The sequence below is a fragment of the Pogonomyrmex barbatus genome, unplaced genomic scaffold, assembly GCF_055798465.1.
Source record: "Pogonomyrmex barbatus isolate J1 unplaced genomic scaffold, ASM5579846v1 scaffold2, whole genome shotgun sequence".
Lineage (NCBI taxonomy): Eukaryota > Metazoa > Arthropoda > Insecta > Hymenoptera > Formicidae > Pogonomyrmex > Pogonomyrmex barbatus.
This window is the reverse complement of record NW_028297116.1, coordinates 7,989,553-8,000,865: the sequence shown is the minus strand read 5'-3', so window position 1 is coordinate 8,000,865 and position 11,313 is coordinate 7,989,553. Positions and strand designations below refer to the sequence as shown.

At 43.5% G+C, this 11,313-nt stretch overlaps 1 protein-coding gene across 2 annotated transcripts; it reads left to right on the top strand.

The window, feature by feature from the left end:
• The first annotated feature begins 781 nt into the window (after positions 1-781).
• Positions 782-9,944, top strand: LOC105427654 (netrin receptor UNC5C). Of its 2 annotated transcripts, XM_011639502.3 has the most exons (13): positions 783-1,450; positions 2,503-2,717; positions 3,109-3,322; positions 5,381-5,716; positions 6,208-6,375; positions 6,633-6,797; positions 7,112-7,147; positions 7,225-7,495; positions 7,603-7,751; positions 8,029-8,768; positions 8,903-9,288; positions 9,410-9,511; positions 9,597-9,944. In XM_011639502.3, exons 1-13 carry the CDS (start codon positions 1,390-1,392, stop codon positions 9,766-9,768), a joined length of 3,015 nt encoding a protein of 1,004 aa, XP_011637804.2. In that variant the 5' UTR covers positions 783-1,389; the 3' UTR covers positions 9,769-9,944. The 2 variants fall into 2 exon arrangements, with proteins under 2 accessions (XP_088932400.1, XP_011637804.2); XM_089076274.1 differs by lacking the exon at positions 7,112-7,147 and having other exon boundaries at positions 782-1,450.
• Positions 9,945-11,313: the final 1,369 nt, after the last annotated feature.

Sequence of the window (11,313 nt, the reverse complement as noted above, 5' to 3'; positions counted from 1 at the left end):
ACCGCGCGGCGATAGACGAGGTGCGATAACAATGACCTCAAGGCTAACGGCGCTGGCTTTACGGCTCGCTCATGAATGAAGGGGTAGATGAATATTGAATCGTCGAGAAATAGATGTATCGACATTTTGTACCCAACAATGCGCTTCTCGATGCATTGACATTTCTCGATGTATTTGATTTTATCCGAAGAAATGTCTCAGTCACAAATGGAGCTTCATTAAAAAACAAATGACTCTCGATCATTCTTTTATTTTCAACTTGATTGTGATCAACGATCCAGCACGAAGAGTTGTAAGGATATTACAGAAATAAATGGATGTACCGCAGCCATTACATCCCTGTAAAAATGATTTTATATTTTTTTTATAATTTAAAAAACATATATATTTTGGAGAAGAAGATAAGAAATATATTTTAAAACGAAATATTTTATAGTCAATACGTCAGAAATAAGATTGAGGATTAATCAAGTTGCATAGCGAATATAAGAGTTGGAGGGATGTACATCTTGTGTGAGAGTGATGTGTCGATCATCGTTCAACGCGGAAGGAGAACATTCGCGGAAGAAAGCGCAGCCTCCGGCATCACCGCCACCACCACCACCACCACCATCAACGTCACCACCACCACCGCCGCAGATACCGCCACCACTGGCAGCAGCAGCAGCGAGCAGCAGCACCCCCGACGACAAGGGGATGAAGAAGAGCGTCGGTATCGAAGTGAGACGTATATATATGTATATATAGAGGTGCGCGCACGTCGGCAAGTTCAGTCGTCCACCGCGTGCCGACCTGCGAGCATCGTATAACCACCCTCCCTTAGCAAATTCCTCATTTTCCCTTGTTTCGTTCGCTGGCGTGTGCGAGGGGCTCGAAGCCGGTCACGTGTCCTCCCCCTTTCGCACACTTGAACGCGAGTGCAACCATGCAAGTGCGAGCACTCTCGTTCAGATTCGTCATATAATCCTCAAGATGAGCCGCGACTAATTATTGGTGGCATTTTTTTTAAGAGACGGGTTTCCTGCAGATTAAAAAATTGAAATATACGGGGTGAATATGACGCTTTGGACTTACCGTGATATGATTCTTGCGTACGAACAGCCGATCGAAATTGATTCCACCTCCATTCGATCGAAGATGACTTCGATCCGTCTCGATGCACGATTCATCGGTGATAACACACGATCGCCTATCGCGGATATTTGCTAAAATTATAGAAAATAATAAATGAAATTCGACAATGATCATCGACTATGAAATCAAAATCGTTCGTGAATAACAAACGCGATGCCAATAAAACGTGTCAGCATAGAATACAAAGTTTATTGTGCTTAGTTTCTCTGAGTGGCATTGAATAAAAAGTCAATTTGAGTGAAATGTGAGGTAACAATGGAGCTGAGGATCAGTATTCTTCTTTTAACGCTTCTCCGCCTTGCTAGCACGCTTGAAAGTGAGTAACGAAGTATAAAGTAGTAAACTCGGATTTGAGTAATGAAATTGTCAACTATTTTCAATAAATTAACAAATTCACTTAATTTATAACAGGCGTTTAAACAATTAATAAACAATTAAATTAATTTGCACGAAGTACTTGTGTCTCGCCTGCTTGTTATCTGAACTCGGATAACAGATTTATTATTAAAAGCGAATGTCATTAAATACTCCTAAAAAAACTGATTTCCTGAAATATTTAAATATTTATATAATTTATATAAGCAGAGTTACCGCAGCGACGCGGAAGTTCTCTGACATTTTCCGGAGCGGCTAAAAATTCATTTCGCTCGCTTCCGGCGGGCGTGCAAATTGTGGCGTAAATTTACGCCTCGCGTTCCTCGCGAAAACCCGTCGCCGCGGATCGTGACATGTTTTCTCACGAGCGTGACAGCGGGGGTAATCATCGTCCGCCAGTGCTTGGTTTACCGCGACGACTCAAACAGGAGAGACGCAGTTACTCTGGGTGTAATAAAGTTCCCGCGGGACTTAGGAGCGGGACGGCGAACACGAAGCGTAAAGTCCGGGAGATCTAAGGGCGAGCGTGCCCCGCCGGCTGATACACAGCGTAAAATCCGCCACGCATCGTTAAGTCCGACTTTATCGTTCCATCGTATCCGACTCGACGTCTAAATATACCGCGACGTCGCGAACGCGCGCGTGTCTTTCGGATAACGATACACTTCCGAGAGAAGACGATCGGATATAAAGGGATCGCCGTTTCGACGTTATTGGATCCGATAATGCGCCATTAGTAATCCGATAACGCGTCTCCATCGCCGTTTCTCTTTATCGTGGTGACGCGGCTTAATCCCTTCGGATGGACCAAGAGCGAGTTCGCGGCGACGATTTAATTCAATCGATCCGATATGAAAAATTTGGGGACGTATGGGTAAATGCCGCCGAGGGATTATGCTGACGGCTTTACCGGATTTGCGGAATAAACCGCGCTCGAATTATCGATTTTTTCGCCCGCAAGAGATATAAAACGTGTGCTGCGTTACCCGCTAGGTACGAAGGAAGAGGACGACGCCGAGGAAGACGACGAGGATAGCTATCCCGTCGAAGATTACGATTACAATGACTACGAGACCGCGACTATAACCAGCGACACCGATCTTATCGTCGGCGGTTCCCTGCCGATTTTTTTGGTGGAACCTACCGATACGTTTGTCATCAAAGGAAAACCGGCGACCTTACATTGTCGTGCCGCTCATGCACTGCAGGTATGCATAATAATAATAATGCATAGTAATAATTTTTGTATTAATTTTTGCTTAATTTGCATTTTTATATAATACGGTTTTACCTTACAGTTTACCAAGATTTATTCCTTTGTTAGATATCTTCTTATTGCCGCCAATTATTTTGTGGCATTGTTTGAGTACATAGAAGTATCATTTCCCCGACGTTCTTACAACGCACGCAATCTTCGTTAGGACTTTTTACAAAACACCTTTATCTCCTTCTTGGCACGAGTCTCGTGCGCAGCTCTCTCTTTTCTCTCTCCTCGTTCTTATTACCTACTTAGCCGCAATTTAACGAAGACAAGCTGTTTCTTTCATGGCACGCGAAACTATACACCCCGCCGGCTCTCTCCGCCGTTCTTTTCCGCAGGTGTATTTTCGCTGCAACGGTGACCGGGCCGAGCGTTCGCAGCAGCAGGATTTCGTCGACCCTCGTACCGGGACGAGGGTCGTCGAGGTCGAGTTGAACGTGACGAGGAACGAGGTCGAGGAGTACTTTGGGAGGGAGAGATTCAAGTGCGAGTGCGTGGCATGGTCGGGACCAGGTCAAATTCGAGGGCAGCCCGCTACGGTTGAGGTCGCCTGTAAGTAGAGAGCTCTCCATTCTCTTTCTCTCCCGCTCTTTCCTTGCCACCCTATGTCCTCCTGTCCTCCCTCGATTCTCTTTGAATGTTCAGTTTACCGACGCGACGAAAGGATTTTTTTTCTTTCTCTCGTTGTGCGGTAATGACCACGCCGCTCGTTTCCGCGGTACGTGAGGTGCTCTAACTCAGGAGATTACGTCACTTTCGCTCACGCTAATACGAGGGGGAAGAACGAGGCCTTTGAACAATCGTGTAACGACGTGTTTCGGCCGTTTTTGCAATTGCATATGTGTTAGTTCAGACTGTATCGTATGTAAAATTGTATCGTTACAATTATTGATATTTATATCATGTTTATTGACAATACTGTAACGTGTAAGCGTATTAGCAAATATTTACATGTTGCGCCTATGAAAAGTTGTCTCAGAAACGTCTCGTGCAAATTATGTTTTATCAGATGAGCCGTCTCAGTTATTCTATTATACCGCTATTTAGCGTAACTTTATTAATGTGATTTTCGTAATATGATTTCCGTTTAAAGCTTTTGAAGAAACTCAATGTAAAACTCAACTCTTCTCTTTCCCCCCTTCCGCACCTTGTAGTAAAAAGAGAGCTGAAGGAACAAATTAAAGGGACCGAGTGAATGCGATTCGGTTTTCATCAAGTGTCCTGTGATGCGCAAATCGAGTACAAAATCTAATCGATGTTCTATCGTAAATGAAATGACAGACGCGTAAGCGGAATAGCATTGCATTTTTTTCAGTCCTGGAAACGAGGGAGGATCTCTGTTATTCATTGGAGAACACTCGTCGGTTATCAAAGCTAAAATAAAGTCGCGTATACATCGCGATAAACCATATGAAAAGTGTATTTTGGTATTTCGTGTATGTGATTCCAATAACGATGCGGGATTGCTTCGGGATTGGGCGTTTCGTAAAAGGTGCAATGCAAGAGCAATTTTCATTTAGACATTTCGAGTCGCACCACGCCGCGCAAACAAGCGTAGCAAACAGGATGCAAAATTAAATCGGTATTTGCGTGCAAACAGAAAGCGGACGCGCTTTCGAAATTGAATGCAGGATGTCGATCGAATCGATGTATACCGATTCGCCAATGGAATGATTTTCTGCGCAACGATCTTATTCTCTTTTTAAATAAACAGAATGTTAGCAATTAATTTAATGGATATTATGGCGCATCTTGAACTCTATTCATATATCTAACGTTTGAGTATTTTATGATTACATGAATTGCATTCGAACAGCGATGAAGAAAGTGAAATGAGTGACATTTAAATTGCACAATCTGAATAGTGTTTGAAATAAGAAATTATACAAATGATTGTGTTGGAAATAGATATAATTATTTATCGATGAGTTATCATTATGAATTATTACACGTAAATCTAAATTTAAATCGAATAGAATAAGCATGTATGAGTATAAAATTTTATAGCGTTTTAAAATGATATTTAGCATTTTATGACACGTATCACACGAAAAATATTTCGAAGCTGGGGAGAAGGAGGGGGGGGAGGGGGCGAAGGCAACATAAGCCGGAATGCATTTGAATCGGCGTAGATGGTCCATAACGCGGACACTTTGTGATGCCAGACGTATCATCCATCAGTCCGGTCTGCATACCGCGGCATAGAATTCCGCCTCTAAAGCGCGTAACCACCGCGCCGAGGTACTATGCCATAGCTTCGGTCGGTGCTTATGCTCCTCACGAGCGATATGAAAGCTTCGCTTTTTGAACGTAGACGTGGCACGGCAAATAATACCGCGACGGATAGCCGCGCTGAACGAATGACCGCCGTTATACATTCCGTGGTTCACGGGCTGCAAATCTTTTTCCGTCCTTCCGATGGCGAGAACCGGACAGAGAAATCCATGAAAGCTCTCTCGCTCGTCTGTACACGCGCCCTAATATCGCTGAGTGCCACTCAGCCCTTTCCCCTCTTTCCCCCATTTCCATTTTCCGCTTCTCATCTCGACGTCTCCTCTCGAGCGAATATTAAAAACCGCTTGGTACCGCGACCCGATCGCGCCGATGTAGATCTGAAGAAGCACTTCCTGTCGCCGCCATATTCGCTGTCGGTGGAAGTCGGCCGCAATGCGGAACTGCGATGCTCGCCGCCTTTGGGTGTACCATCGCCGAAGGTTTATTGGCTTAGAAACGGCTCTCCTCTTGAGACGACCGCCGCCGGCGCAGCTTCCGTCTCCTCCGACGCGAACCCCAACAAAATGTCCTCCGCGACCGGCTTTGTACAATCCGCCGACGGGCATCTGCTCCTCGGGGAAGCCGAATTGAGGCATCAAGGGAACTACTCCTGCGTCGCTGAGAACATTGCCGCGAGGAGAGTCAGCGAACCGGCGGTGCTCACCGTCTACGGTGAGCAATTTTCTTTTTGCTATACAAATCGCAGAACGGATGTGGTTGAGAAACGCAAAAATTGAGGAAGCGTGAATGGATAAAGATATTAAAAGAACTTGTTGTTTTATAACAGTTTATCCGACCAAGTTAGGCTTCTCTTGATGTTTGATCTAAAATTAATATTATTACATTCATACATACATACATCTATATTTCAATATATTTCAATAATGATAATTGTATAGTCATTATGTCATTGCATTATTCTGTGCTCTATTCATCGTCTATTTATATCTCATCAATAACAAAATGCAGAGTGAATGCGTTTGCAGATTTCACGATGATTAAAGTTTGATTTTTCTTATTTTTAATTGGCGTTGTGTTGGATAAGCAACTCACTCACGTCTTGGCCTGCTCGAGCCGCGGGGTGTAACAAGGTGTTATTTGTTCCCGTTTTAATTTCGCCGGTGTATCCTTTTTTTTTTCCTCTCTTCCCGATCCATTCTCAGTGAACGGCGGGTGGTCGTCCTGGTCCGGATGGTCAGAGTGCAGCGTTCGCTGTGGTAGAGGAGTACAAAAGAGGACAAGAACATGTACAAATCCCGTTCCAATCAACGGCGGTCAAACGTGCCCAGGGCCAGCCACGCAAAGGGTAGAATGCAATCCTTCCTGCCCCGGTAGGTACAGCACAAAGACTAACTCATACGCCGCTCAAAATAATATGGATCAAATTGTAATAGTGTGTCGCGAATTGTAATAGTATATACGAGTTAACACGAATACAGGTATTGAATTGTGCTAAACGTTTAATGCGCGCCATGAGTGTGCGTCCTGATCGAGATACGCGGTACAGATGTATCTATTCTTTTGCCGTCTCGCAAATCAGATAATCGCAATTTAATCAAGATTTTCAACTTCCTCTTGTTGCACGCAGCGGTCGATGGCAGATGGTCAACTTGGTCCTCGTGGTCCGCATGCGGTCCTGATTGTTCGCGAGTAAGGAGGAGATCTTGCAATGACCCCCCGCCGAGTAACGGCGGTCGTCCCTGTCAAGGCAAGGACGTCATCGTCGAGTCCTGCTCCGCGGATCGATGTAATGGTGAGCCCCATGCCTCGGAGTTTTTTGCTTTTTATTGTTCTTCGTGACTCGCGCTCAATGCCTAACGATTTATTTGGAACGAGCGGCCCTTTTTAGCTCCGCATTCGATTGTTATTCGTGAAATTTGATGACTTTGCACCACGCGCGGTGACTCATCGATAAAATGCCGGTAGATAAAATTGAAATCTGCGAGGGCCTTTCAAAATGTGATTAATTATTCTAGGCCCCGTAGTTTCGCAATGTAAATTATCGATGTAAACTTTTACATAGTACATCTTTATTATTTCGAACGTTTCCCTCCTTGTCGCACGCAGCACTTGGACAAGATGGGCCAAGAGTATTCAAGGAAGGTAAAAAACGGTTGAATTATTTTTAAAAAGCTTCCATCTAAAACGAAAAGAAAAGAAAGGGATATTTTTCCTTGTAGCGACTAGAGCGGTCGATTACAGAAATATCCTCGCATTGTGGATCACTTTGAGTTTAGCCGCGATAATTCTGGCCGTGACGACGATTTTCTTCGTTCGCTTAATGCGCCGGAAAGAAAGAATGGAAGCGTTGTACGGCGTTGCGAGATTGGACTTCCGTCGTCCGGGTGATCTCGCAAAATCGGTCGTTTCTAAAAACGAACGTTCCGGTTTGGCCAGCGACAGACGTCTCGAACATGTGATTGATGAATCAAACGCCGCAAGATTACCCAGGTATATCTATGTGTACCAATCAAAATAACGAGAATGTGGTACTTGGTGCGGAATCAGCATTCAGTTATATTTAACAAAATGTTACGATGCGCTGGCGCAATGTGCAGATCCTGTTCCGAGCATCATTATGACGTTCCGCAATTGTCATTACCGTCGACAACGAGACCATCGCCGAGCTCTTCTGTAACTAGGTCTTCTTGCAAGAACTCGCAACGAGGACGCGGCATGTCGGATAATGAGGAGGGACGGTCTTCTCGTAAGAAATTCTCATAAATTTGAGAGCACGAGCTCTCTTTATACAATCAGTTCCGATAAATCTACTTCTCTGTCAAATAATCCGAGAATAAATATATATATACCTTGGAGAGATCTTTTATTTATTTTGAAATAAACTCATTTTGAAATGATATCGTAAAAATATTTAGAATTAATGATATCATAAAATATTTATTAGTTATTAAATTTAAATTCCTTTTACATTCTTCGCGTATGGGCGAAAGCATCTATGACGAATTTTACACGTATATTCTCAGGTTCGACGTATCAGGCGAATCCAGAAAGCACCAACGAGGACGATGACGAGCAGGACGACGATGAAAGGTCGGATGAGAACGAACGATCCACGACAGATGACGGTAGTGGCTTTATCGTGAGAGCTATAATTGACGAGCAAGGTGCCCTTTTAGTCGTACCCGAGGTGGGCGTTTCGATGTCGGTGCCGGAAGGTGCGATTCCGCGCGGTCGCCGACACAGTCTGCATCTCGCTGTACTCGGAGAAAATTCCTTCAGACCAAATCTTCCACCCGGATTCACGTTACTGTCCGCTGTGGTGACCTGCGGTCCCGCGAGTGTCGATCTCGTGAAGCCGGTCATACTTCAATTCGAGCACTGTGCCGAGCTGAGAACTGGAAATTGGGAGCTGAGCTTGTGGTCCACGGAGATCGATTTAGAGACACGTTCGAACAATTCCACGAATTCGTCGGCGAGCTCGAGCGGTTCGCCGTCCGCGACGACGTGGCGCAAGGTGCTGATGCTCGGCGGCGATCCGACGAATCTGCCCGGTCAACCGTTCGCCCAGCTCGATCACGCCGGTGTGTTCCTCGTCACGGAGACACCCAGCGTGTACGCGGTGGCTGGAGAAAATTCAGTGGTTGCACCCGGATTAGCCGTGAAGCGTCTCTGCGTTGCAGTTTTCGCGTCCCGCGAGCGCGATCACATTAAATGTCACGTCCTCGAAGACACCAAAGCATCGTTTAAACTCATAAGTGAACAGGTGAGTGTGAAATGTATATTTTAAATTTTATTAAATGTATATGAAAGTACTATATGGGAAGTACTCTTATAATTTATATAATTGTACCTTCTTGCGATCATTATTCCCGCGAATTGCGCATAATTTTTCCGCAGGAACGTCGTTTGGGTAGCATTTATATCGATCATAGTACTCTCGGGTTTCGCGCCAGCGGCACGTCGCTTCGCGTCGATCTCGAAGATAGAGAGAGCGGTTTTGCCGAGCGACAGGAAGTACCTTACCGGCGTATCTGGGCATCCTCGAGGATTAGTATCCGGCGTTCCTTTAGGATAGAAAAAGTCGTCGGCGATCTCAGGCTTGGCTTTGAGCTTCGTGCTTATCAACGTGGTTTCGAAGATCAAGGCTCGCTTCTCAGGATTGATCTTGTAAAAAGGAATAATTTGAGTGGAAAGAGGAACGGTAGCAAAACGGAATATTCTGTTGTTCTACGAGGGAAAAATTCAGCGAGATCCACAGAATCTGTCATACCGAGACCATTCAGGTACTTTTTATATAATTAAGAATGAGATTAGAATATATTTTATATTCATGACGATAAAAATATAATGAAGTTAATGTATGCGTGTATCCATGTGTGTAAATTTTTATTGTGATTACTGCAGATTTTCTAAGACGCTTAGAAAGCAATTATGTCAATGTCTGGATCCGCCAAGTGCACGCGGTAATGATTGGCGAATGCTGGCTCAAAGATTGCAAGTAGACCGGTGAGTTATAATCTTTTGCAACATTTGGTCTTCTTTTTTACGGATTTATGAAATGAATGGATTTAAACCGAGGTGATATTTTAAGATATGTCGACTACTTTGCAACAAAGGCGAGTCCAACGGAACATATTTTGGACTTATGGGAAGCCAGGCATCGCGAAGCCACGGCTTTAGCAGATTTACTGAATCATTTAAGACTGATGGGACGCGTTGACGCAGCCAACGTACTTGAGAGTCGTCTGGGGCCATGGATCTAAATGATCATGAAAAATTTACACTGCCTACATAACCAAACGAAATGCAAATTTGTAATACAAAAAAACCAAAATTTTGTACATAGAGTAGTTATTATACGGTATTAGCAAAATGGACGTAGAAACATATGTTGTATAAACATTGGTCATATTTGTACATAAAAGTTTACAACAAATATTATACTGCATTTTTCTAATATTCCTATTTTTTATTTTTATATAATTTAATACTTTTAAAAAATGATTATTTTGTATTTATTTCTTACGTCTGTTTTTTAATAATTGAAATAATATATATCCTTAAGTTGATTTTACAATAAATTATATCTAATTGATGATATTCTATTTATAAAAACAATATTTTTTTAAAAATACAAATTATAATAATAAAATATGCCGTAATATTTATTTTATTACATTTCGTAATTTTTTTAGATTAATATATTTCATTAACTATTAAACACGTAACAAAATTTTATCTGTCACTTTAATTTTTTAAATTAAATTTTTATTAAATTGCGATTTATCTTTTTCATTATCATTAAATCAATATCAATAATAATTTACTTCTGGTTATTATTTCCGATCAATCGTATCCGATAATTGGTGCAAATTCCATCTAATGAGACGCGCTTTAACGAGCAACATGACTGAGCGCTCGGGAAGGTCGGAAATCACAGATGACATTCATGGCCGCGTGTGCCCAATTTGCACCTGAATGCCAATCGTCGTCAGTCCAGGTATCCGGCAGTCCTTGAGCAGAATCGGACGAGGCGGAAGCCCATTGGAGAATCCAGTTGCTGCCGCATTTAGACAGGTATTTAGGTACCATTTGGATGTATCGTATCGCGATGCAAGCATTTGAGGAAGGCTCCTAGGTATCACGTCCTGAACCAAGGATGCGTAGGATGCTCGAAACAATGGGCATTATCTCGTCACCGTATAGGGGTTAGGGTCGAGGGGTTCGGCAAGGTATAGGTATGCAAGTACGGATGGCAGAACCAGCAACCCTCGTATAGGTATGCACGTATTCCTCTGCTTCCTGCCGCTTCCCTTTCACCTCCGCTTTCCCTTTACCGTTTCCATTACTTGCTTTCTCTCTCTCTTCTCTCTCTGGTATATATTGTGGCGTCTCTTCTCTTCTCTCTTCTTCGTCTCTCTCCCCCCCCTCTCTCTCTCTTTCTCTCCTTTCCTATCCGTCTGCTCTGTAGATTCTCTTGGATGCATGAGAGGCGGAGCATTTAATCACAGGGGCCCGTTGGTGGTAATTCCACCGGACAATGCCTGTTGACCCGAGTCGCCGGGGATGGTGTAGAGAGAGACCACCCTTTAACGTTATGCGATTCGCCAACCACGAGTTCAAATACCTTTCTCTTTTTCTTTTCCCTTCTCCCATAGATTTTCACTTTTTTCATTCCTCTCGCGATGCCTCCATTTATCTCTCTTCTTTCAATCGAAAATTCGCTGCGTAGAGAAATGCGGAATCGATCGTTCGATGCCTAGTAACACTAAAATGTCACTTGTTCTTTTCGGAACACGACCTAGATA